General features: G+C 52.6%; 1 protein-coding gene across 6 annotated transcripts; it reads left to right on the top strand.

Annotated features, from left to right (window-relative positions):
- TIPARP (TCDD inducible poly(ADP-ribose) polymerase) lies at nucleotides 1-26,255 on the top strand. 6 transcript variants are annotated; one of them, XM_063167444.1, is made up of 8 exons: nucleotides 1-584; nucleotides 824-984; nucleotides 1,337-1,477; nucleotides 12,146-13,143; nucleotides 21,129-21,297; nucleotides 22,096-22,277; nucleotides 25,138-25,413; nucleotides 25,570-26,255. In XM_063167444.1, exons 4-8 carry the CDS (start codon nucleotides 12,209-12,211, stop codon nucleotides 26,015-26,017), a joined length of 2,010 nt encoding a protein of 669 aa, XP_063023514.1. In that variant the 5' UTR covers nucleotides 1-584; nucleotides 824-984; nucleotides 1,337-1,477; nucleotides 12,146-12,208; the 3' UTR covers nucleotides 26,018-26,255. The 6 variants fall into 6 exon arrangements, with proteins under 6 accessions (XP_063023514.1, XP_063023512.1, XP_063023515.1 ...); XM_063167442.1 differs by having other exon boundaries at nucleotides 1,334-1,477; XM_063167445.1 differs by lacking the exon at nucleotides 824-984.

The following is a 26,255-nucleotide window of genomic DNA, read 5'->3' as shown; positions in this document are numbered from 1 at the left end:
CCCGAGCCCGGCCCGATCCCTCCCTCAGCCCGGCCCCGAGCCCGGCCCGATTCTGTCCCGATCCTACCCCGATCCCTCCCTCAGCCCGGCCCCTAGCCCGGCCCGATTCTGTCCCGATCCCCTCCCTCAGCCCGGCCCCGATCCTGTCACGATCCCTCCCTCAGCCTGGCCCCGAGCCCGGCCCGATCCTATCCCAATCCCTCCCTCAGCACGGCCCCGATCCCTCTCTCAGCCCGGCCCGATCTATCCCGATCCTGTCCCGATCCCCTCCCTCAGCCCGGCCCCGAGCCCAGCCCGATCCTGTCCCAATCCCTCCTTCAGCTCGGCCCCGATCCCTCTCTCAACCCGGCCCGATCCTGTCCCGATCCCTCCCTCAGCCCAGCCCCGATCTCGTCCCGATTCCAGTGCCAATCCCATCCCGATCCTGTCCCGATCCCCTCCCTCAGCCCGGCTCGGAGCCCAGCCCGATCCCTCCTTCAGCCCGGCTCCGATCCCGTCCCGATCCCAGTGGCAATCCCATCCCGATCCCACCCTCACCCCGCTCCCGTCCCGATGTAGCCCCGCTGCCCGCGTGGCTGAGGCAGGTGAGTCCCCGGGGCCGGGATCCTCCGGGCTGTGTCAGCTCTGCTGGAAGCAGTGGAAACTGGCCCTTTTTCTCTCGGGTTTCCCCCGCTGTGAAACACCGCACCCTGCAGCTCCCACAGCAGTGTTTCTGTCTTGTTGCAGGCTTTCGGTACCACTGCTGCTCTGTCCAGCTCCAGCCCAGCTTGGGGGGCAGTGCAGAGTGTCCTGGTTTTCACTGTTCCTAACGTTCCCTCTGCAGGTTGTGGTGACAGATTGTCCGCAGAGGTTTTGGGGATGAACGTCAGTGTCCAGCATCAGTGGGGAGCGCTTGCCAGTGGGGTACAGGCATTGTCCCGATGGCCTGGGCTGGCTGCAGCACTCCTTGTCCCCTGGACTGCCAATTCTCTTCATCTATTTAAGGTTTTGGTGTCAACTTCATTTAGTAAAGCATATATTTCTCTAAAATTTAATTCAAGTAATTTCCCCCATTTATTCCCCTCCAGTTACTAGTGTTCTCTGCTTCCAAGAAAACACTTTCTGTGCATGCCATGAGGAAATGTTATATGGAAATGAGATTAAATTTAAATGAGGTTAAATATGATCAAAATGAATGCATTATGATAGAGCTTTATACAACACTGGATTGCAGTAGGACTCTTGCTTTTTGAGCTCATAATAAATTCTCAGGACCAAGCAGAGCAGATTTTCAGATTCAGAGTGTGTTGATGCAGTGTGCTAACAGGGTCTGTTGGTGTCATGTTATCTGCAGCAGCTATGGGAGTTACACCTCTGCTAGCCAGACCTTCCTCCAGGCTTGGCAATCTGTCTGCTGCAGGGATGCCCAGGCTGGGTTTGAGGAGGCACCAGCCCGTCAGATGAAGCTCAGGAGCTCTGAGGAGCAGCAGCAGCACCTGTGAGTACCGTTGTGGCCACAGCTGTGCACTGAGAGCAGGTGTGCAGCTCCCCTGCTGCCACAGCAGGCACCCAGCCCTCCCCTCAGCACGGAGTCATGGAATGGCCTGGGCTGGAGGGGGCTTTAGAGCTCAGCTGATTCCAGCCCTGCCACCATCCCTGCCCAGCCTGGCCTTGGACACTGCCAGGGATGGATGAGCCTCTCCTGAAGGGCTTGCAGCAGTTCCTGCATCCACAGGTGGGAAAGGCAGTGGTGGCATCCCCAAACTGAGGATGGTTCTTCAGCAAGAGTGGAGATCAGGGCTGGTTTCTGTGTAAAACAGTTAAACCCACAATGTCCCTGCCCATGGCTGTGGGGTGGAACTGGATGGGCTTTAAGGTCCCTCCCAACCCAAACCACTCTGATTCCAGTAGAAAACATCAGTAATTAATCAATGCTGCCAATCATGTGATTTTTGTTATTAAAGAGCATGCTTAGAGTTGTATAAAGTAGTTGGAAACTGTAGGGAAAATTAACTTTAAGATGGTTTCAAAGATTTAGATTAGTCACTATCTCTGCCCTTGCCCAGATTTCTTCCTTCCTCTTATCTGGGTAAATTTGTTTTGTGTTGTGGTGGGATGCAATTAAGTCTTTTTGTTCTTGGTTTGGCTTACATGGGAAGGATGCTGTCATTTTGGAATGAAATCTGCCCAGTGACCATCTGTCTCCCCATTAGGATGAAACAGGACATTGATTTAGGCAGTGGAATGATGAAAAGTTTTCTTGAAAAAACAAATGAGCACTTTGCTTTTTTAAAGCCCCTGCCTCTGGCACACTGTGGCATCAGGCAGAACTCTGTGTACAGTGAGAGCTCATACCCTGGGTGTCACAGATGCTTCCCCAAAAATAAACAGGGCCACCACTTCATTTATTTGACAATAAATAAAACAATTCCAGGCTTTGTTTAAGTGCCTAAATTTGCATCTTGGCTACATCCTCATTGAGAAGCTGTTGGAAATGTGAGGCATCAAGGTCAGAGGGGCAATGGCTCCGTGACCCAGAAGCTAAAGTTCTCTTGGTAACAGGGAAATGAATGCTGTTGTCTTTGTAACTTAGCCATTAGGTTTCTTACCAAATTTCTTGTGAAGCACAGCAGCAGTGATAAGTATTCTGAAATACATGGATTGTCTTCACTGCTCTCACTTTTTCTCCAAATTTATAAAGTGGACTAAGCTGAAAATTTTAAATGAGGGCAGTGACATTTCCCGGCAGGATTTGCTTTGTTTATTTTATTGTTGGCACTTATATGTTGATATCTGCATAGACTCAAAGCACCTTTGTGTCAGATTACTGCAATTTATGATGCAGGAAGGGATTAGTGTGCTGAGTTTGGGATCAGCTGATGGGGGACTGTGTAACTACAAAGGAAAACCTCCTTTGGATGAGCGTGACACTCATGAGCTGAGCAGCTTCTCCCTGTGTGTGAGAACTGGGTGAGTGAGAGGCTTTCCAGCTCTCCTGTGTGCTGTGCTTTCCCTGAAACATTCTGTGGTGTCTGAGGTTTAAATTTGGAGCCATAATCTGGCTCTGTTATTTTCCAGACAAATCAGTCCCTCCATGTGGTTTAGGATCCCAGAATGATTCGTGTTGGAGGGGACCTTAAAGCTCATCTCCTTCCAAGCCCTGCCATGGGCAGGGACACTTTCCACTGGAATGTGGCCCCCAAAAGAGGTGCCAATCGTTTCTAAAAGCTGGGAATTGCTGGATTTCTCTGGCATTTGCTGTCAGTGAAGGCAGCTCAGCGTGTAGCATATGTGACCCATTTTTGATGTCTTGAAATGGTCTCATCTGCTCCAGTTTCCTTCTTTAGCATTTTTAAGGTTCTTGTGCCTGTGGACCACATGAATGAAATCATGTCTAGGAATAGATTCAGCCTTGCTCAGCATTTATTCTGGGAACAGTTTGGAACTGGCCACTTTTGAAAAGCAGCATCAGAGGCAGTGTTTGGAAAATAACCACAGCATAAAGGCAGTCAAGCAGTCGTTTCCGTGGGGGACAGTGAGCGTGTGTCCCTGAGCAGCAGCCCCACAGCGGCTGTCCCTGGTCCCACTGGGGATGTGTGAGGTGAGGTGAGGTGCAGTGGGGTGCTCCTGGTGCAGCTCAGCAGGCTGGATGGATCCCTGGCAGTGGGAGGGAGCAGGCAGATGGCATTTCTGAGGCAGGATGTGTCATGCTGGCACCCGCCCACGGCTGTGCTCCATCCCTCAGCAGCGTGGGATGCGGGGCTCGGGGTGCTGCTGCCACTTCCCACCTGTGTGTTCTCCAGCCCTCCCCACTCCTGCAGCCTCCAGCTTGGCAAGCACCTGGCCTGAGCCACAGGAACATTTTGGCCTGTGGTGTGTTGTCAGAGGAGCTGACCCCCCCTGTGCTGAGTGCTCTAAAATGCTAATACCTAAAGAAAGAAGGATGAGCTAAAGCTGAGGTGCCATGTGAGGAATGTTTGGCTGAGGGAATAGAAGGGGGTGTTACTGACTGCTTCGTCTCCTGGAACAGTTGGGAATTCATGCCTCCACAGAAAATTTGTGCTATCCAGCTGACCAGTCATGGCACAACCTGAGCCTGGGTAGAAAATATTTTACCAAGTTCTTTTCCTAATTTAAAAACTTTAGGAAATGGGAAAGACAAAAAGTGATGAACAGAATGAACACAGCAAGGCAGTATGCTGTACCCTTCAGGAATGCTGGATCCAGCAGCACACAGATGGATGAATCCCGGGAATAAAGCATTTCTAGTGTGCTCCCACACAGAATTCTTGTGGAAAGAAATGTCCAAATCCAGATTCCCATTTGCAGAGCAGAGCATCTCCTACTCTCAGCGCTTCAGGCTGTTTCCAAGAACAGCTGCTGAGCAGAGCAGGCATTTGGCTGTTTGTGCATCATCCTAGGGCTGGTTCTATTTAGGTGTTCTGCAGCCTGGGCCCACCCAGCTGCTCCCTGAGCCTCACATTTTGGTTCTTCAGTTCCTGCATCTTACAAGAAAAATGTGTCCATTTGGTAACGTTATTCTCAGTTTAAGGTGTTTTCACTCCTGTTTCCCTCCTTGCTGTTTGAGTCCTGCAGAGCCTGTGAGGAATTCGAATTTACAAGCCTCTCCCTTTTCTCTTGTACGATTGACCTTTTCCAGGGATATCTACAGAGATCTTCAGTCACACCTTCAACTTCTCCAGGAGCAGCTCTTAGCTAGTTTTCACATGTAAAACAGGCCAGTGCTGTTGCCTTCCAGGCATCCTTTTGTTAATTTGATGGAATTTTGGGTTGAAGAATGAACTTTATTTGCATGTAGATAGTAAATTACCTGTTAGGAGCTAAGTGTTAATTACATTATTTATTTGAATGTAGATAGTGACCTGTCTGTGTGCTAGGTAGAACTAGCTGGTGAGTTTAGAAAATATTTTGCTTTCGGTTGGCCAACACTGCATTGTAAAGGAACATTCCCATTTTGTTTAGTTTGAAAAGGAGTTAGCCTAAAGGAGGAGGACTAAAACACTGCCATCCACACCTTACTGCCCACGTGGTGACAGGATCCACCTGGGAAGTGTCCAGAATCATCATTATCCCTAAAAAGACTCAAAAGTTCTGTGGTGTTTTATGAATCAGTTTGTGTTCGTCAAGGATTGGTAAGTGTTGCTTTGGCCTTGAATAAATTTCCAGGGTTTACAAGGATTTAAGAGACTTCCACGAGAGGGTGCAGCAGTTCAACAAAACCCCATCTAAACCAGATGAGCCTGTCCCCACTGTGGCCGTATTTTGACTCATTTCATGTATTAATTTGTGTATTTACATTAACTTCCAAATCGCATGGGTGCTTCAGCCAATCAGTTCAATGTCCCAGAGCGTCCCTCCAGTCTGGTACTTTCTGGTGTCCAGTGTTACCTGGCCTCAGTCTATCCCTGATTCCCTGCAAATGCTTGCTGCATGCATTTTAAAAATAAAGTGTAGATATTTTTTAAAATATTATTGTTTTAGTTTGGAAGCATCATTAATTTCGCGCTCAGACTAATCCAGCTGCAGAAGGAAACTCCATCTAGGAGGCTGAGTTCTGGAGAAACTGCTGACCTGAGTGTGAGTGATAGAACAGAAAGAGAAACAAGCTCTGTGCCAAATGATTTCTTGTTCCATGAGACAGTCAGGAGTGACCCAGCTCTCTGGTGCTGCTGTGCTGACATCCTGAAAGCACAGAGGTGCTGTCTGCTCATGGCCAAGGGTCAGGGTCCATTCCTCTGCCTGGGGCACTAAAATACCTCTGCAGGAATGATTAACTCCTGACAAATTTGCAGGAAAAGGACCCACCTTGGAAGCATGTGCTCCCTGTCCAAATTCATTTATCCTAATCACTTCCTGAGATAAGATTATTGGATAGTGAAATAACCAGAGGTGTGGTGATACTCATGTATAATACATGACTGATAAATGCTGTTTTTACCAGACTTGATATTCAGTAGGAGAAACAGCATGCTGTGCTTTCAAAACTTTTAATTAGTAGTACAAGATGTTAAAAGGGGGAAAATTTGAGACCAAAGAAATTATTTTCGTTACTGCCAGCTGCACATGTAAAAGTTGGGTCTGAATTCAGATGGTTTCATTGATTAATTGGAACCACTCTAGTTTTGGGACTTTTCTTTTGAGCAGTGTAAAAAAGGAAAATATGAGGTTTACTAAAAAATCCCCAACACATAGTGAATATGTAACCAGCAAGAAAATTTTTATTTTAAAGACTAGCACCACCTTCTTCCATTGACCTGCTCTAGATTATCATGTACAAACAGATAAGGTCTGGAGATTAAAAGAATGAATGAACAGAACAAAATGAATGAATAGAAAATAATTATAATGAATAGAAAATCATTCATAAATGAATTTAATAAATAGAGGATTTCATCTTGACATGTTTAGACTGACATCTCTGCTTTCCTTGTCTTGAGGACCGACCAGAGCAGGGGGAGCCCAGTAGGTGTCAGTCCAGCCAAGGCTTCCTGAGTGCAGCTGTGAATGAACTCTGCTGCCCTCCTGCCCCTTCCTTCCCATCAGAGAGACCTGGCTGGCATCATTTCCCCTCACAGAGACACAGCCAGCACATCACAGGTTCCCTTGTCCCTCCTGTTAACTTTGGATTAATGTTTGCATCCTTGACCTTTCCTTTCCCTGGGTGCTCTCCTCCCCTGGCTGGCTGGCAAAGGATGGAGCTTGGGGTGGTGTTTGCAGGGGATTACCATTTGCCATCAAGCACTGGGATGGAAAAGCACAAATCCAGGCATTGGGAGCTGCCCTGAGGATTTGAATTTGGGAGCTCCACATGACCTGACCTGGCTCAGAACCTTCCCGGCCCCATGCCCTGGGCTGAGCCCCAGCGTGGGCAGCAGGGGAGGGGAAATTCTGCCCCACTCAGGTGAGACCCCACCTGCAGAGCTGCCCCAGATCTGGGGAACAACATCAGGAGCTGCTGGAGAGAGGCCAAGGAGATGCCCCGGGGGCTGGAGCCCCTCTGGAGCCAGGCTGGGACACCTGGGGGGGCTCACCTGGAGAGGAGCAGCTCCAGGAGAGCTCAGAGCCCTGGCAGGGCCTGCAGGGGCTCCAGGAGAGCTGCAGAGGGACTGGGGACAGGGATGGAGGGACAGCACACACGGAATGGCTCCCAGTGCCAGAGGGCAGGGATGGGTGGGACATTGGGAATTGGGAATTCCTGGCTGGGATGGGATTCCCAGAGCAGCTGGGGCTGCCCCTGCATCCCGGCAGTGCCCCAGGCCAGGCTGGGTGAGCTTGGAACACCCTGGGACAATGGGAGGTGTCCCTGCCATGGCTGGGGTGGGAATGAGGTGAGATTTGAGGTCTTTGCCACCCAAACTATTCTGTGATCCCTTTGTTAGTTGTCAGCACGGTGCTGTTTGTTGCCTTGTGTGAAACGCTAGAAAGGACAATGAACTTTCCTGTGCTGGGATGTGTTCTAGGAAGTGAAGAATGTTCATTGTGCAAGAGTTGAGGTGGAAAAGGAGTTCTGTCATTAGAAAAAAATGTGTTGGAGCCCGAGTGCTTTGTTGTTTTATCACAAACATTTAAGTCAGATGTTTCCCCTCTTTTCATCAGCGAATCCAAGTGTGCATACTGATTATCCTGTATTTGCAAGTCAGAGTTGTAAATTGCTGTATTCAGCTGGGGCCGTTTACCATCTGAAAGAAATAATTAAAGCTTTCTTTCTCTTGCTTAAGATTTAAACATGTATTTAAAGATGAGATCATGCTTTCATGGTGGTCAGAGTTTCTTTCTATATTTGTGTGAGGTGGCCTCAGAAATGGGTGTCCGAGGGTCTGGTGTGCTGTGTTTCCTTTAATTACATATTTGTTTGGGGAAAGATGGTTATTGCAGCCTCTGTTCTTGCCTGGTTCCATCCTCCCAGCCCCGGTGCAGCGGGAGCTGTGCCCATCCCAGTGTGCAGATCAGCCATATGTGCCTCTTATTTATAGCTCATGCGTGAAGGGAGCTATTCCAAAGTGGTAATTTCTGTTCTGGTGGTGGCACATAAATACAAGTGTGTGTGAGCAGCTCCTTCTCCCTGAACGAGGATGTGACACATCCCAGGCACCCTGCTTGGAACGCTCCAGGCCAGACAGACTGGGAGGCTCTGTCTGATGCTTCAGACACTCGAGAGCTCAATTAATTTATAGATGATAATTTGTTTTCAGCTCCTGCAGATATAGATGCCACCTTTACTCAGCCTCTCTTGAGTCATTCCCTCTCCAGCTGCATTGGAGAGGGACTATTTACAAGGACATGGAGGGACAGGACAAGGGGGAATGGCTTCAGACTGACAAAGAGTAGGTTTAGATTGGATAAAATTCTCCCCTCTGAGGGTGGGGAGGCCCTGGCATGGAGAAGCTGTGGCTGCCCCATCCCTGGAAGTCCAAAGCCAGGTTGGACCGGGCTTGGAGCAGCCTGGGACAGTGGAAGGTGGGACTGGATGGGCTTTGAGGTCATTCCCAACCCCAGAAAGTCTGTGATTCTATGGAGCTCCATTTCTGTAATTTATTGGGGAAATGGCATATCCTACCTGCACTCTAAATGCAGCTGTGCAGTATTTTCCAACTGTGCTGTACAGTTTGTGCCACCTTAAAACAAGTTTCCTTCCAGCTGCCTTTGTTTTCTGTGTGCCTAATTTCATAAAGTCACTGGGCACAAGGAATGAAAGACTGGCTTTAGAAAGAAAACAAGAACACGAGTTGTGGGAGGGAGCCCAGAGTGGTTTGGGACGGAAGGACCTTAGAGCTCATCTTGATCCAGCCCCTGCCCTGGGCAGGGACACCTTCCAAAGGTCAGGTTGCTCCAAGCCCCATCCAACCTGGCCTCGGACGTTTCCAGGGATGGGGTCAGAGACTCTCAGGGCTGATGATACAATAGGTGTCATCAACACCAGCGTTACATTCTGAAGTTATTGCCTCCTTTCTGAGTTATCTTATCTGGCCGTTGTCCGTGCTGTGGGCGCATCGGCTGTGGCTGGTGTCCGTGTGAGCGCTGGCCGTGCCCCGCCGGGGTTTCTCCGGGAGCAGGCAGTGATTCAGCAGGGAAGCATGCCAGGCCGGCACGGACAGCTGAACCGGCCGTGCTCCCGCACACGTACAGCCAGGCGGGGACAGCACGGCCACGGCTGGGACACAGGCAGGCTGGCTGCTCTTCACCGATCCCACCTATAAAACACTCTGTAAACAAACAGCAGCTGCCTCCGGTGCCTTATCACAGCGCGGCTTGCGCTGGGAAGGGACCTTAAAACCGGTCTCATTCCACCTCCGTGCCATGGGCAGGGACACCTTCTGCAGACCTGTTTGCTCCAAGCCGCGTCCAGCCTGGCCTTGAGCACTTTCCGGGCCGGGGCAGGCAGCCTCTCCGAGAAACCTGTTCCACTCCACGCTCGCTTTTCCGGAGTGTGTCACCGGCAGAGCACAGCCCCGATCGGGGCAGCGCCGTGCCAGGGGCTGCGTGTGGGTGCACCGAGTGAGTCAGGGTGACTTTGTTCCGGGACGGGCTCCCTGTTTGTCTCTTACTCATTAATTAGCGCGGCTGGGGAGCTCGGCGGCGCGGGCGGCTCAGGGTGCCGTGCTCGCCTTCCGTGAGGGAGCACGGTGTGTTCCTGCGTGCTGCGTGACTGGAGCGCCGGGGCTGACACGGCTCGTTCCGGGCCCGTCCCGGCTCGCGTGCGAGCCCCACGCACGCAGCGCCGCGCTCGGGGACATCGCTCCGTCCCCGCCGGCCCGAAACGAAACGCTCGGTGCGTGATAAATGAAACGCGAAGGGGCCTCTCGTCCTATCGCTCTCGGGAACGGCCTCGGGCGGCGCTTTCGGTTCTGGCCGCTGACACCGGCGCGGGGCGTGCTGCAGCCCGGCCGGCGCCGCGGGGGGACTGGCCCCGGGGCGGGGAACCGACCCTGCCCGCCCGCGCTCCGCCCCGGCCCGCTGCCCTCGCGGCTCCTGGGCAGCGCTATTTAAACGGGCGGCGCAGCGAGCCGGGGCAGCCGAGCGAGGCAGGGCGGGATGTGCGGGCACACGCGGCCCTCGGTGCGGACACGGCGGCGCTGACCCGCACCGGCCGCGGGCACCGTGTGCCGGCACCGCCCGCCGCGTTCACTGCAGCTCCCCGCGCCTGAAAAGTGATCTCGCTCTGGAGTTACCGTGGATTTGGGTCAGGAGGCGGCAGCAGCGCCGAGGGAGCCGCGCCGGTAGGTCCCAGCTGAGGCTGCCCGGCAGCTCGGCCGCGCTCGGGTCTGTGCCTGGGCCCCGCGTCCATTGTTGGTTGTTGCAGCGTGTCCGACCGGCGGAGCGGCTCTGTGCGCAGGAGGGGCGGCTCGGGGAGCGAGCCCCGGCCGGAGAGCGGCGGCTGCGGAGGGAGCATCGCTGCGGGAGCGCTCCCGCTGCTGCTGCTGCTGCTGCTGCTGCGGCAGGGCTGAGCCTCGGCCTTCCGCCGCTTTATTTTTAGAGCCGGTGGGGGATCCGGCTCTGCTCACCGAGGCGCTGCTGTAAAAATAGCAGCCAAACTTAAATGCTGGTCGAGCGAGGAATATGAATGTTGAAATGGCAGCGAAGGTATGGCTGGAGGAGATCAGAAGTCACTTGCTCAGCACCTTGGCGCTACAGGGATCCTCTCGCTCCTCGCCAGGGCAGGGAGACCTGGGCTGCAACTACGGGAACGTCTCATTCTCTCCGGAGTCGAGGATTTTTAAACCTTTGGAGTTACCTGAAGGTGCCTTTGGTGCTTTGGAGGAATTGCCTGGTGTCTGTGGAAGAATAACAGATACACCGATGACTTTGGGGTTAACTGCCTAACAGATATACCAGTTGCTTTAAATTTAATCTAAAAATGGGAAAACTGGAGAGGCACAACTTTTTTTTCCTTTTTCCTGGCAATACTAACCTGCTGTTTCCCAGGGAAATGGGAAAGCGTTATAAATGAGTGTTCCAAAATACCGAAGGCTCAATGAGAAATTTTCCAGGGCAAATCATCAGTAGTAAGAGATTATTGCCAAATTTTCTCTGGTGTTTTGGATTTTGTTTTGAAGTGAGGAGTAACTTTGCTCGGAATGCATTTATCCAGGAAGTAATCCTTAATGTGCTCCACTCTGAGCATTGAGCCTGCATGCGAGATTGAAGAAGGCTTAATTAAACGTAATCAAATATTACAGGATTCCTGATTAAAAGGCATAGCACTTGCTTTTGGTGACGTGCGAGACACAGTGCTTATTTGTGCTTTAAAAGAACACAATTCCGCAGCGTGCAAGCAATGCCTTTCTCGGTTCCTGAGTAACCATCACCTTTCTGTTTGCTTCCCTGCCCAGTTTTAATGCCTGGTGCCCGGCGTGGCGAGAGGAGCCGGTGTGTCACGGCGGGTGCCACAGGGCGGGGACAGGGACAGGGCAGGGCAGGGCTGGGCTGGGAGCGGTCCCGGAGCCCCGGCAGGGTGGGGAGCTGGCCGTGGCTCTCCGCAGCGATCCCGGAGCCCCGGCAGGGTGGGGAGCTGGCCGTGGCTCTCCGCAGCGATCCCGGGGGCCCGGCAGGGTGGCACGCTGCCGTCCGTCCGTGGGAAGCTGGCCGTGGCTCTCCGCTGCCAGCGGTGCCGTTCGGTTCCGCCGGGCCGTGGGAGGTGACACGAGGGAGGACACATGGCAGCGGAACGGGAACGTGTAGGTTTGCTCCTGCGGTGGGAGAGGAAACGGTGCAGGCATGTCTGAAATGCGGGGGGGGACGTGTCTCATGCTGCTCAGGTCCGCGTGTGAGGGAGGCTCAGGAATCAGCGCTGTCGTGTTCGCTTGGTGGGATAGAGCGAAGCCAGGCGCTCCCGTTTGTTGAACATCCTGACAGGGAGGAGGCGTCGGACCATCCCCCTTTCTCTCCTGCCCACCCTCGGGGGATGCGTGTGCGTGCCGGAGTGTCTCAGAGCCCGCATGTGCGGGGAGAGGAGCAGTGTGGGTTTGGGATTAATTAGCCTGACTTTGGCTGTTTTCATGCTTTACGTGCCTAAGGGCTACCCGCAGTCACAGCGAGGGGAGGAGTTTGCTGCTGCTGGCTCAAAATCCTCTCCAGGGGTGATCTTGTTCGTGTCAACCATGAGCAATTAGAGAGATTAACTGTCTTGTTTTCCTTTCTGCCCTAGGTTGGTTCCTGGGAGGCTCTGGGACGTTTGGAAGTGGTTTGGAGAGAGCAGAGCGCGTGTCCCATGGACGCCGAGGCGCAGCCGGCGTGCGTGGTGCCCCAGGCTCCCTGCCCAGCCATGAAGTGCTCTCCTCCCGAGGACTTTCCTCCCCAGGTGAGGCTGGCTGAGAAGATCCCCCCGGTGAAGGCTTGCTTCAAGAAGAAGCAGCAAGTGCAGAAGAGACTGGACACACAAACTCTGCGGGCTCTGCGGCCCATCTTCACCAGCCTGCTGGGAGCTGGGGCCTTGGACAGGGTCTTTGTGCCCCGAGGCCAGCGGGGTGGCCACGGGGATTTATGTGAACCTGCTGTGAAAAAGACTCTGGACCTCGGTACCTCTTGCCCTCAGACAGAAAATAATGTGACTGTGCTGATGCCAGCAGCTCCAGATGTGCAGGGTCAGCTGCCAGGAGCCCGTCCTTCCCCCGGGCATCCTGAGCAGGACGTGCAGTCCGGAGAGCAAGGTTTCTCCCCAGAAACTCCTGGAACTGCTGCTGATAATGGTAATGAATCATTCCAGGATCATCCTTTGCACCCAAGTGCTGGTGATGGTGCAGCTTGTCCTTTGTTCCCTGACAAGGTTCTGGAAAGCTACACATCTGGCTTCCTCCAGGAGAACAGCTGTCCAATGCAATACAACTTGACCCCAAGCAATAAATTCAGTGCTGGGATATTCCAGGACAAAAGTGAAGAGGCTTCCCTTGACCTGGTGTTTGAGCTGTTGAACCAGCTGCAGTATCACACCCACCAGGAGGACGGGATTGAAATCTGTGTGGATTTTCTCCAGGGCACTTGTGTTTATGGCAGTGATTGTCCCAAGCATCACACGGTGCTGCCCTATCACTGGCAGGTGAGGAGGACAGCAACCCAGAGGTGGCAAAGTGTGACCAACGACTCGCAGGAGCACCTGGAGAGGCTTTACTGCAACCCTGACAATGACAAGATCAAAGTCAAGTATCGGTAGGTAACTGAATTTACTCCCTTGCTGGGAAGGGTGCAGAAATATAACAGGATGTGCCTTTTTTTCTCTGGTACTTGTATGCATGTTATAAACATCCAAGCATGTTATAAACTCTGGCACGATGTTTCTTGATTAATATCCAACAAGTTTAACTGGACAAAAAAATTTTGTACACTTGTAAAATTGTTATTTAGCATCTGGAATGTGTTCTTTGAAGCTGGAGGACTTAGAGTGTGTGAAATAAGAAAACTTCAGCTCTGTAGGAATCCAGAGACTGTTGTGGAATGCTGTGCTTGTTCTTGCCGTTCCTAATTAGTGTTTCCTCTGTGTCGGACAAAGTGGCAGCATGAAAGCCTTGGCAGCGCTGGGGACAGGGATGACAGAGCAGTTGCTGTGTGTCACTGTGAGCACAGCCTGCATCCTTCCATCCCCAGCAGAAGAGCACAGGGCAGCTCTGCAGAGTCCTTGGGAAGGGTCACATCACTGTCAGTAAACGGGGATGTTCCAGCTCGTTCCCTGTGAGCAGCCTGAGCCACACGCTCAGAAATGCTGATCATCGCTGTTAAAGCAGTTATTGAAGTTATTGTTTTCCCTGTTCAGAGCTTGTTTATTGACTCATTTTCTAAAATTAGCCAGCAGCTGTTGATGTGGTTGTGTGACCTGTGTGGGCTCCTGCACCCCGAGAGCTAAAACTTCTTCAGCTTCTCCCCTGCAGGTTCCAGTGTGAGGAGCAGTGGGGAACAGTGGTGTGTGCAGGGTCCAGTTAGTGCAGGGTGCAGACTGGCTTGGTTTGGTTTTTTTTTGGAGGAAATGTGTGGTGCAGTTGTGGCAGGGCAGATAATAGAGGAGAAGTTTGCCAGGCTGGCACAACTCCAGTTCAAAGTGACATTTCTGGAGTGAGAACTTCACACTGCCTTTGCCACCTGAATCCGTGGGGGTTCTGTTCACTGCTTCTTCTTCCTTTCAGTTCCTGAAGAAAGTATATCCCTGCTTTCTCAATATTTTATTTTCACTTATTAAGCTGAGATTTCTCATTTGGCACCAGACCAAATCTAGTGCTTAAAGTCAGTGTGAGTCTTTATTTTCACTGAGTTTGATGTTGGATGAGACACTGAATTCAACCTTTGTCATAGACTGGTTTGGGTTGGAAGGGACCTTAAAGATCACACAGTGCCACCCCTGCCATGGGCACTTTCCACTGTCCCAGGGGCTCCCAGCCCCAGTGTCCATCCTTGGGCACTGCCAGGGATGCAGGGGCAGCCACAGCTGCTCTGGGCACCCTGTGCCAGGGCCCTTTTAGTGATGGCAATATCAGAATATGGATATCCCACACTGAAAATGAAAATGAAGTAGGATATGTAGTAGGAAACAACTACATTTTATAGAATTGTCTTGAAGAAATGTGCCGGTCTTTAATAAAAATTGAAAAATCTTCTAAGTGCATGACAGATAAAATTTGCTCTATTTTACAACAGAGGAACTTCTGTTTTCCAAGTGTTAGAAATGATTTCTGAAAACAAAACAGCACAGCCAGAGACAAGCCCATTAAATGATTTAACTTTGAATTCTGTGCAAATGAGCAAATGGTTTTCTTTTAGAAGTTGTGTCAGCGAATCCATCAGTGCACATGAGCTCTGTGTCCTGAAGGACGGACTTGGGAATGATGAATGGAAAGGACACGGTGCTTGGTCATGGCTTAGTCACCCCGGGCTGGGAGGCTGCTGTGCAGTGCCATCTCCCTGCCCTGGCTCTGCAGGTCCCAGCCTGCTGGGGCGGTGGCACATGGATCTGTGCCTGTCTGATCCAGCGGGGACAGGTGTGTGCCAGGGACAGGACGTTCCCTGAGCGGGAGGGAGGGGACGGGAGCAGCCTGGGCTGGCCACGGCCGGGTGGGACCCTGCCCTCGGAGCCTGGGGTGCTGACCTGGCCTCGCTGGGCTCAGGGTTCTGCCGTACTGCACATTGACACTGGCTGCTGGGGAGAAATCCCTCCCTGGAGGGTGGGCAGGCCCTGGCACAGGGTGCCCAGGGAAGCTGTGGCTGCCCCTGGATCCCTGGCAGTGCCCCAGGCCAGGCTGGAGCAGCTGGGACAGTGGAAGGTGTCCCTGCCGTGGCAGGGCTGGCATCAGCTGATGGTTAGCATCCCCTCCAACCTTAGAAGAGCTGCATGGCTGGATATGTGTCAGTGAGACCTTTGGAGTGAAGCTCTGTTTAAGACCAGAGCTTCTGATTCCAAGCTTTGAGTCTCATCCTCCTTGCATCTTTGGCTTGCCGAGGTTTTAAGCCAGGTTTTGAGGTGGGAGGTCAATGGTTTTGTGTGCAACATCACCAGCTGCTTCTTATGCAACATCACCTTGTGGGGAGCACCTGGCAAGGTGTGGGGGGCCCCAGGTCCCTGGTGGTCACTCAGGCTGGTGGCAGTGTCCCCGTGCCCAGTGTCCCTGTGCTGTGTCCCCTGGCAGTGGCAGCCCGTGTCCCTGTGCCCGTGCCCCGCCAGCGCCGCGTCCCATGGTTCCAGCATTATTTGTTAAAGCCATTAATCTGCTATCGTGGTCAGACGAGCTCTGCAGGCCTGTCTGCTCCCTGGCAGCCCGAGGAAACGCCTGCTCAGCACTGTGCCTGCCCGGCCAGGCTCTGTTTGTGCTGCTCCGTGTGCCACAGCTCTGGGCTGTGGTGATGGCAATGCTCCTGGCGCCGCCGCTGCCCCCAGGGAGATGGGCCCCTGCACAAAGCGTTGGCCGTCAGCTCAATTAGGGAATGAGCTCTAAATTAGGGTGTTCTTCAAGGAGCTATTTATATAAACCTTCCTTCCTCTTCATTATTGGGATGAGTAACGATGGAGATAAGTTATTGAGATGAGTAATGTAAAATACACATGAAGTTGTTGCCTCTCACCTAAGGGAATGTGATCTCGGAGGAGTGGCAAACCTTGTTTAGTTACTTTGTAATGCAACTCCTTCAGCTGCTTCTTGCAGTTTGGCCTCAAACCAGTATCATAAATTACTTATGTGTTTTTTGTATTCTTGAGTCTGCCAAGTATGTCGAGCCACATACCAAGCTATCTAAACAAATGGGGGAACATCAACTCAAGCAGGTTAAAGTACTTGGAAGCCCTCAGTTTTCTTCATGGATGTGAGGAGAGGCCCTGGGAGAAGTTCCAGCTTTCAGCAAAGAGAGAGCAGTGCCAAGTGCTGCTTTCCAGCAGGAGATGCCCACGTTGGGATATTTTAAGATGCTCTTTGCTAAGAGGAAATACTTGGCTGAGGAGCTGAGCAGGTTTCCCCACACACACACCTGTCCCATCATGCACACATTGCTTTTCAAAGCAAGCAGCAGCATTAGAGATTACAGCAGGATTTGTTTAAAACAACTCTGCAGTTCCTGACCCATCAGTTCCCCCTGCTTTGGCTGAAAATTCCACTTTTCCTCTTGGCACAAAGGGCTCCCAGCTCGCCTGACACAGCAGCTTCTTGCTGTTGCTTTGATTTCTGTCCTTTTTCTTTCTTTTCCCGTAATTTCTGTGAGTTTATGGGATGGCTCCTTGCAGCTGGGAGGGAGGCCGGAGTGGAGTGGCTGCAGTGGGGAGAGCAGGTGGCTCTGCAGGGGGACGTGTCCGGCTGGGAGCCGTGTCCCTGTGCTCTCCCGGCCCTCGGGTGAAGCCAGGAAATGACAGCTCGGGAGGAAACTCGAGCTGTGCTGGGCAGGTTCAGCTCGGGTCCCAGCAGGAGTTTCTGCTGGGCAGGGTGGCCAGGCACAGGAAGGGTCAGTTTGGGGTGCCCATGCCTGGAGGTGTCCCAGCAATGACGAACGTGGCACTCCGTGCTCTGGGCTGGGCTGGACTCGCTGTTCCTGGAGGGCTTTTCCAACCCCAGTGCTTCCGTGGCTCTGTAAATACAGAGTGTTCCACCGCAGTTATCAGGGGCATGTGAAGGGACGGGGAAGGAGAGGCACGGACACAACAAAATGTACAGGAAACTGGTTTTCCTTCATTCCTCTGTGTGTGGGATGGCTGCTCCTCCGGTGCTGACAGAATGTGCCTGACGTGTTAGAATCATACAGAGCACGGGGCAGGCATTTCAGGATGGATCATGGAATCACAGTGTGCTTTGGCTTGGAAAGACCTGAAAGCCCAGCCAGTGCCACCCCTGCCCTGGCAGGGACGCCTCCCACTGTGCCAGGCTGTGCCAGCCTGCCAGAGAGGGGCAGAGCCACAGCCTGAGGGCAGCAGCTGTGTGGGCATTCTGCAGGTCCCTGGCCCATCAAACAGTTAAATTTCAGAAGTTTTCCGTGTAATCCACACAGAGCCACAGCGTGTGAGATAAGGCATGTGTTGGTGATAACGGGGAGATGGGAAACCAGCTGAGAGTCACTGTGTCTGGGTTTGGGGGAGGTTCTTGGCTATACCCGCTGAGTGGCTGGGAGCTGCTTTTCATTCCTTTCCAGCAGGAATGCAAGGCAGAGAGCCCCGAATGAAACTCCTGTGAAGAGCTTTTGGAAGTGTTTGCCTTGCGCTGTGTGGGTTTCTCTCTGCTGCAGTTCGCAGCACCATTTCCATATGAAATGGAGCTAATTGGCTTGGAGCTGTACAAAGGCAGGGAGGCCCTGAGCCGAGGAGGCAGCAATCACTGCCATCCCTGCTCTTGTCTCCTGTCAATAAACAGACTGCACTTTGGGGAACAGCTGTCACCTGGCTCAGGTCAGGCTGTCCTGGCCATAAAGCAGCTCCTCCTGACACAGAGATCAGGGTTTGCTCTCAGGAGCTGCTCCCAGGTGAGGCAGCAGGCTGGGTGCTGTGACAGCCCTGCCCTGCCAGGACCCAGGGACACAGAGGGCTGTGACAATGCTGTGCTCAGCAGCAGCAGTGATCCGGAGCTTCCTTCCTGAGGGATGAGTAATAATCGGGAATCTGATTCCCGTAGTCGTGTGTACACAGGAGTGGTTTCTTTGGGGAAGTTGGTTTTGGAAGGTGTGATGGGGAGCATTCATTTTCAGGAAAAGCCTGGAATGACAGGACAAGGGGAATGGATTTCCACTGCCAGAAGGCAGAGATAGGGGGGATGCTGGAAAGGAATCCCTCCCTGGGAGGGTGGGCAGGCCCTGGGTCCCTGGCAGTGCCCGGGGCCAGGCTGGAGCAGCTGGGGCAGTGGGAGGTGTCCCGGTGTCCCTGCCTGTGGCACTGGGGGAGCTTCAGGGTCCCTGTGTGTAGCAGCTCTGCAGCCACTCAGAGCTGTGCTTGTGCTCCTCTCAAACACCAATAGTTTAGGTTGGAAAGGACCCTTAAAGGTCATCGAGTTCCACCCTTGCCTGGAGCACCTTCCACCAATTTACCAATGAAACAAAGAAAGCAACCCCTCCCAAACACCTGCACATCCCAAACACCTGCACATCCCGAGCAGCTCAGAGCCCCTGGAGCCCAGCAAGCACAGGACACTCTGTTTGTGCTGCCCTGCAAACAGCTGGGGTTGGAATTAGGAAACAGGGTGCCTATGCAATCCTTGGGAGAGGGGCATGTGTTCAACATCCTCATTGCTGTGGAGTTTGAGAACTTACCCGTGCCTACAGCCCAGGCCCCCCTGACCCAGGATCTTGTGTTCAGGAGTGGCCAGGAGTGGGTGCCTGGGAAGAACAAACAACTTCTGGTACAGCCTCTTCTCCTCCAGCAGCTCTGCCTCAAGGACTTCCTGATCCAGAGCTGGGGGGTTACATTATTATTATTATTATTATTATTATTATTATTATTATTATTATTATTATTATTATTATTATTATTATATCCCTGCCAGGCATTCATCCAAGCTGTACCATGTACACACACACACACGCATATGCAGGCCAGTGTGTCAGCAGTTGTTTCAGGTTCACAAGCTGCACCCCTGGCTGTGAAAATTCAAGAAGATTGCTTTTGCAAGCACCCCAGTCACCAACTGTAAAGGCAGGGGAAAACAGTGTCTCCAGCCTTGAAAAAATAAACCCGGGAAAAGCAGCAAAGTCACTGCTTTTGGGTTCTTTTGTCCCCTGAGGACAGAGCCTTTGAGCAGAGAGGGAAATGTCTGCAGCATCTTGCCCCAGGGTGAGGTGTCACCTCCCACGTGGCCCAGGGTCACCACAGAGAGCAGCATGACTCGATGAGAGGGCAGATGCAGCAGAACCTGAAACTCACGTGCTGCCCTGGCTCTGGTGCCCCTCTCTGGGGCTGGAACTGAGGCCCTGATAAGATCAGGCTCACGGGGGTTGTTTGTGCTCCTGCCCTGCTGCAGAGGTTCCTGTGGGCCTGGCACAGCCCAGGGCTGGTTCCTGCTGCGCTCCCGCTGCTGTGCTGGGAGGAGCAGCTGATGAACATCCCCTGGGAGCGTTCCCTGGCCTTTCCTCCTGCTGTGCCTTTCCATGGCAGCACATTGGCTCTGCTGTCTGAGCTCTGCTGTTGCTATTTCAGTACCTGTGCTTCCAAATTACACTCTTGGTTGGGTGCCCAGCCCTGGCACAGGCTGCCTGGTGGAGCCCCATCCCTGGAGGGGTTTGACAGCCCTGGGGAGGTGGCACTTGGGGACATGGGGCAGTGGTGGCCTTGGCACTGCTGGGGATGGTTGGACTCTGTGGGAGCTTTTCCAACTTAACCAAATCTGTGATTTCTATGATCTTTTGAAGCCATTATCCTTTAAGTGATGTTTGGTTTCATGCAGGAGTTTAAACACTCAGCCCCCCACCCAAAGCTGTGCCCATCTGTGGGAGAGTCCTTCCCCTGCAGCTTCCATCGAGCGCACAAGGAGATAAGATCTGCTGCTGCCTTGGTGTCACCAGAAGTGTCAGTGCCTGCCTTGCCCTGAGCACAAAAGCTTCTGTGCCTCGGGGGCCCTTTGAAGCCCCTGGGGCCGCCAGGTTGCTGCTGGTGCAGGGAGGAACTGGTTGAGTCAGAGAGAGAAGCTCAGCAGTTTCAGCAGGCAGGGAGCTGGGCTCTGAGCCGTGCTGTGTCTCGCAGCTGTCGTGCTGGGAGCAGCTCTCGTTTCCTGCTGGGCCCTGCCGCTCGCAGCGTTTCTGTTTTTCTGAGCCTGTTTGCGGTAACTGGCGCCACGTCCCCGAACGCGGAGAGGAGCTGCAAACCACACGTCCTCCTGCCAGAGCCCTCACCAACCGATTCCTCTGCTCATCTCTGTGTACGTGACCTCTGGACAGTGTTTGTCCTGCGAATCTGGGGGATTCACGCACCGGGCTGCAGTTCTGCAGAAGGATGGAAGGGAGAGCCCAGATATCCTTGTTTTGGCTGCACCAAGCTGAAAAAATCTATCGGTGTTTTAACTCGGAACTATCTCAGTCCAGTGTCCTGCAAAGTTTACACCTTCTGTTATTTCTTACATTTAGGGAACAGAGAAAATGAAACTTATTAGTGGGGTCACATTCTGCTGTTGAGAGCTCGTGGAGTTTTATTTTGAATTGTGCTGTTCTGCAGCACCAAATTTGGGTTGTGTGCTCTGTTCTTCTGAGAGTTCAACGTGCTCGTTCTCGCTGTGCAAACAGTTCCACTGAACTGCTTTATTTTATAAATAGAGACCTTTATTTGGTGAGTTGGTGAGGAGAAATTCTTCAGAAATTTGTTCTCACCTCTCGAGTCTCTGTGGGTCCTTTAACAAGGGCACTTAGTGCCAGGACAAGGAGAAGGCTTTAAACTGCCTGAGGGCTGGGCTGGATGAGATATTGGGCAGGAATTGTTCCCTGGGAAGGTGGGCAGGCCCTGGCACAGCTGTGGCTGCCCCTGGATCCCTGGCAGTGCCCAAGGCCAGCTTGGACACTGGGGCTGGGAGCCCCTGGGGCAGTGGAAGGTGTCCCAGGGGTGGCACTGGATGGGATTTAGGCTCCCTCCAACCCAAACCATTTTGGGATTCCACACCTCAGACAGCTGCTGGGTTTGGGGTTTTGTCCCTCTGTGCTGAAAACCGTGTGTTTAATGGCATACAAAAGGTGAGAATTGTCTGTTTGTCCCGTTTCCCCAGGGGCCAGGAGTGCTGGGTGGATCTGAACCTTATGAAGTTTTATGAAAGCGCAGAGTTCGACCAAATGCGGCGCCTGTCCACAGCGTCCTGCCCCAGCTCCAGCTCCAACTGCTACACGGTGTGGAAGTACTTCTGCAGGGACCACTTTGGCTGGAGAGAGTACTCCGAGGTATGGCCCTTCCCAGTGCTGCTGCTGCTACATCACGGTCAGCCTGGTTCCTCTGACACGCTCAGGGAGGGGATCGGGGCATCCTGTGAGGATGAGGAGTCAGTGGTGAGCTGGGAAAGCAGTGGAGGGACAGCTCTGCTGGCCTGGTTGTGGTTCTGTGATCCTGTGACTTGAATCACCCTGAAAGCATCAGAGACATCAGGGCTGGCCAGTCTGTACCTCTGGGGAGCAAACCAGCTTGTGGCAGCACTAAGGAAGCTCTTCTGGAGCCTAATTTGGTGTTATGGCAGTGGGACAGCTTCTGCAGCCTTCAGAACAGCACCTCCATTTACCTTGGCAGTTTTTAATTGATTTCCCAGTCCCCAGAGCTCTGCTGAGGCAGGACATGCAGTGCCCGAGCTGTGGGGTTGATGTTTGCAGTGAAACCTCATCAGTGATGGCAGTCCCAGAAATAACTCCTGAGAGTAGTAAGACCTGCAGAGAGTTGGGCAGAAATACCCCAAATAACACAGTGAGGGTGTTTGAGCTGCGAGGAGATCTGGGTTTGTGCAGGGTGGAACAGGAATATGAATTTTGGAGCATGTGGTTTCTCACATGTACTTTTCACTGTTTTCCCCTCCTTTCTCCCCCATTTCTCCCCTGGTTTCCCCCTGTTTTTTTCCTGGTTTTCCCCCTGGTTTCCCCCCATTTTTCCCTTGTTTTCTTCCCATTTTCCCCTCGTGTTTTCCCCGTCTTCCCTCTTTTCTCCTTGTTTTTATCCCTGTTTTTCCCCCCATTTTCCCCCCCTTTCCCCTGCAGCCCGTGGTGAGGCTGATTGAGGAGGCGAGCTGCCGCGGGCTGCGCGAGGTGCGCTTCATCACCTGGCACAACCAGTACATCCTCAACATCAAGGATGGCTTCCAGCAGAACTCCTGCTTCCGCAGGGAGATCAAGAGGAGGCCCCTGCTGCGCTCCTGCCTGCTGCTCATGCCCTTCCTGCAGTAGGTATCCCCAAAATGGGCCATTCCCACTGCCCTTCCTGCAGTGTCCCCAAACTGAGCCATTCCCACTGCCCTTCCTGCAGTGTCCCCAAACTGAGCCATTCCCACTGCCCTTCCTGCAGCAGGTATCCCCAAACTGAGCCATTCCCACTGCCCTTCCTGCAGCAGGTATCCCCAAACTGAGCCATTCCCACTGCCCTTCCTGCAGTGTCCCCAAACTGAGCCATTCCCACTGCCCTTCCTGCAGCAGGTATCCCCAAACTGAGCCATTCCCACTGCCCTTCCTGCAGCAGGTATCCCCAAACTGAGCCATTCCCACTGCCCTTCCTGCAGCAGGTATCCCCAAACTGAGCCATTCCCACTGCTCTCCCCGTGGGGCTGGATGGGGGAGTTGTGTTCCTGGGCTGTGACAGGGAACAGGCACTGTTGGGTGGGAAATGGGAACAGGAACCCAAAATCTGGGTCATGCTGGCAGTTTTTTCTCCTGCTGCCACTCTCCAAAGGAACATTTGTCTGAGAACTCCTTGTTGAAATGTGTAATGTACCTTGTGGGTGATGCCCAATTCCTGTCCATTTGCCAGCATCCTGGGCTGTGGGAGGTGTCCCTGCCATGGCAGGGGTGGCTCTGGATGGGGCTGGGGGTCCTGCCAGCCCAACCCATCCCCTGCTGGTTCAATGGGAGCACAGGGTGTGCTCACAGAGCCCTCACCCCTCTGGGGTTGGGTCACAGCCTCAGCACACGGGGGCTGGCAGGTGTTTTTAGATTGAGGGTTTTTTAGATGGAGGTGTTTTTAGATTGAGGGTTTTTTAGATGGAGGTGTTTTTAGATTGAGGGTTTTTTAGATGGAGGTGTTTTTAGATTGAGAGTTTTTTAGATGGAGGTGTTTTTAGATTGAGGGTTTTTTAGATTGAGGGTTTTTTAGATCGAGGGTTTTTTAGGTTGAGGGTTTTACAGGAAGGAAACCCCAGGTTATCAGAGAGAAACTGGAGGGTGCCAGTAAAACACCAGTGGACTTGCTGGTTAGAGCAGTCCTGCTTCTCATCCTAATGAAAAAATGAGGATTTCAGGGCTCCTATTTTATCACTGCTAAAATTATGCAATTCCCAACTAATTCCCAGCTAATTTTGTTGGACCTTGAGGGCTCTACACTCGTGAGGGATTGACCAGAACTGTCTGTGCCAGCTACCAAACCTACAGGCTAAAATCTGAGATTCTGTTCTGCACCAAACTTCATTCTGACTTTATTTATCCAAAGACCTTGTAAAGCTCACTTAAAAACATGGATTCTTGGCAAGAACAAAAGTATTTTAAATATTTATGGGATCTATCCTTCAGGAGACAGTGTTGCCTCCACTTCCCACATGATGCTACCTGAGATTTGTTCTTTCCCTCACCTCCCACCTGCTTAAATCTGTTCTAGAATTGCAAAAGAATCCTTGAATAGGAATGAAAAATGTTGACTTTTTAATGGCTTCCCCTGTAGAATAAATAACATAAATATTTTACACTAGTCAGAAGAACTGAACAAAGTACAACAGGAGATTGCAGGATTTTTATTGGATTTGATTCTTCCTCATTAATCCATGATTTACTGGCAATCTCTGCTTGCTCTTCCAGTCCAGTGTGAGTGAGGCCCTACAGGAATATTTTTTTTTATCCATTTGCCCATCAAAGAGGAAAAACCAAATTAAAAACAAATGCCCACTTTGGTATTGGATTGCTATTTTATTAGCAATTTGTAGAACAAGTTTCTGGGTTTGTGCTCAGCTGTTAATAACCAGTGAGAAGAACTTGGAGTTGAGTCAAATCCATGCAAATGAAGGGAATCCTGGCCTTGGCCTGGAGCAGGAGGGAACAGCCAGAGAACACTCAGAGAGTGTTTCTGCCCTGAAAAGTGGGAGGGCTGTCACAGCTTTCCATGTGGTGATTTAAAAATAGACCTTTTTCCACTCAACTCCCCCTCCCAGTGCTTTTCCTTGGGTTTGGTTTGGTTCCTGGCCATCTGTGGGGTTTGGAGAGCAGCTCCACCCTGGGCTGGCCCAGCCAGGCTCTCTCCTGCCCCGGGGCACTGAAGGGTTGGCAGCTTTTCCAGAGAAATGCTTTGGGAAAATCCTCCCTGGTGGACTTTGGAGCTGGCCCCACGTGCTGCTGCAGCTGCAGGGGCTGTGCTGCTGTGAGCCAGGGCCCTGCAGGTGCCACGGGGCCCCATTGGTGCCCCTGGCACAGGAGGGACAGTCCAGGGAGTGGGGAGTTACTCACTGAGTAAGGGCTGCTCTCTCAGGTGGGATCGGGGAGCAGGGACCACCAAGGGCACCTCTCTCAGTTCAGCAGCTTCAGAGTGTGGGGAGTGAGGAGTTACTCACTGAGTAAGGGCTGCTCTCTCAGGTGGGATCGGGGAGCAGGGACCACCAAGGGCACCTCTCTCAGTTCAGCAGCTTCAGAGTGTGGGGATTGCACAGGGGTAGGAGCAGGGTCCTGCTGGTTTCCCTTGCTGGGTTTTCCAAGGGTTTTTCCTGGTATCCATGGGGCTTCTTGGCCACAGCTCCCTCCCTCAGCCTGTTCTCCAGGCAGCCTTCCCAGAAGAGGGGCAGAAAATAACCAGCTGCAAATGCAAATCCACCTCTGGCTGTGGAAATGGCTGTGAAAATCTTCCTGTTTGGGAAGGGGCCTTAAACCCCATCCAGTGCCACCCCCTGCCACAGGCAGGCACTTCCCACCGTCCCAGGGTGCTCCAAGCCCTGTCCAGCTTGGCCTTGGACACTCCCATGGTTTTTAGAGGCTTTCCAGCCCTGCTGGGGATGAACTGGGGGTGGCTGGAGGCTGCTGAGGGTGTCTGAGCACAACCTTTGTCCCTCCCAGGACCCTGGGTGGCAGCTCTGCCCTGCCCTCGCCGTGCTCCAACCCTGCTGCTGCACACGACGTGTCCCCAGCTGCTGTCACCTGTCCCAGCTTCTACCCCGAGACCTGGATTGGAATGGATCCAGCTCAGGACTTCATCCAAGTGCCTGTTCTGAAGGAAGACAAAAGCTACAGAACCATTTACAACCTGTTCCACAAGACTGTGCCAGAGACCAAATACAGGATTTTGAAAATCCTGCGAGTGCAGAACCAGTTCCTTTGGGAGAAATATAAAAGGTAAGAGAATTGCAGTTCTTTAATAATGGATATTCCTAGAGGAGGGATTTTATAAGAGGGATTTGCATCTCCCCTCACAGCTGAGCTCTCCCAGAGGGTGATGCCGTGATGGGACCTGCAGCGGATGCTCACCTTCACTGCCATTCTGTGTTCCAGGAAAAAGGAGTACATGTCCAAGAAGATGTCAGGGCTGGACAGGATCATGAACGAGCGGCACCTGTTCCACGGCACGTCGCAGGACGTGGTGGACGGGATCTGCAAGCACAACTTCGACCCGCGGGTGTGCGGCAAGCACGCCACCATGTTCGGCCAGGGCAGCTACTTTGCCAGGAAGGCCAGCTACTCGCACAACTTCTCCAAGCGCTCCCCCAAGGGCGTGCACTTCATGTTCCTGGCCAAGGTGCTCACGGGCAGGTACACGGTGGGCAACCACACCATGAGGCGGCCGCCGCCCGTGGAGCCCGGCAGCATCACCAGCGACCTGTACGACTCCTGCGTGGACAATTTCTTCGAGCCGCAGATCTTTGTCATCTTCAACGACGACCAGAGCTACCCCTACTTCATCATCCAGTACGAGGAGGTCAGCAGCACCGTGTCCATCTGACAGCCTGTGCTGCTCCCTGCCCCAAACCTCTCCGTTTGTGTGGGGAGGTAAAACCTGGACACTTCCCAACTGGTGGAATGACTTGGAAGGAAGGTCACTGAGGTGACCAACTGTGCACTTGCTGGTTGATTCCCTATGTGGAAATTGTACATATTTTTCCATTGTTTATAGTTGAAAATCTGTGCCTTTTGTTATAAAACACTGTTTATTTATGTTAGTAAATATTCATGTTTCAGAA

The sequence above is a fragment of the Melospiza melodia genome, chromosome 12, assembly GCF_035770615.1.
Source record: "Melospiza melodia melodia isolate bMelMel2 chromosome 12, bMelMel2.pri, whole genome shotgun sequence".
NCBI classification, from domain to species: Eukaryota; Metazoa; Chordata; class Aves; order Passeriformes; family Passerellidae; genus Melospiza; species Melospiza melodia.
The sequence above is the reverse complement of the archived record's forward strand: the minus strand, read 5'-3'. Positions and strand labels throughout refer to the sequence as shown.

Bases quoted from the DNA above. Each gene is read 5' to 3' on its own strand.
- TIPARP (XM_063167445.1), top strand. From the start codon at position 12,209: ATGGACGCCGAGGCGCAGCCGGCGTGCGTGGTGCCCCAGGCTCCCTGC. The intron at 21,298-22,095 runs GTATGGCCCTTC...TTTCCCCTGCAG, and splicing joins GCTGGAGAGAGTACTCCGAG to CCCGTGGTGAGGCTGATTGA. The intron at 25,414-25,569 runs GTAAGAGAATTG...TCTGTGTTCCAG, and splicing joins CTTTGGGAGAAATATAAAAG to GAAAAAGGAGTACATGTCCA.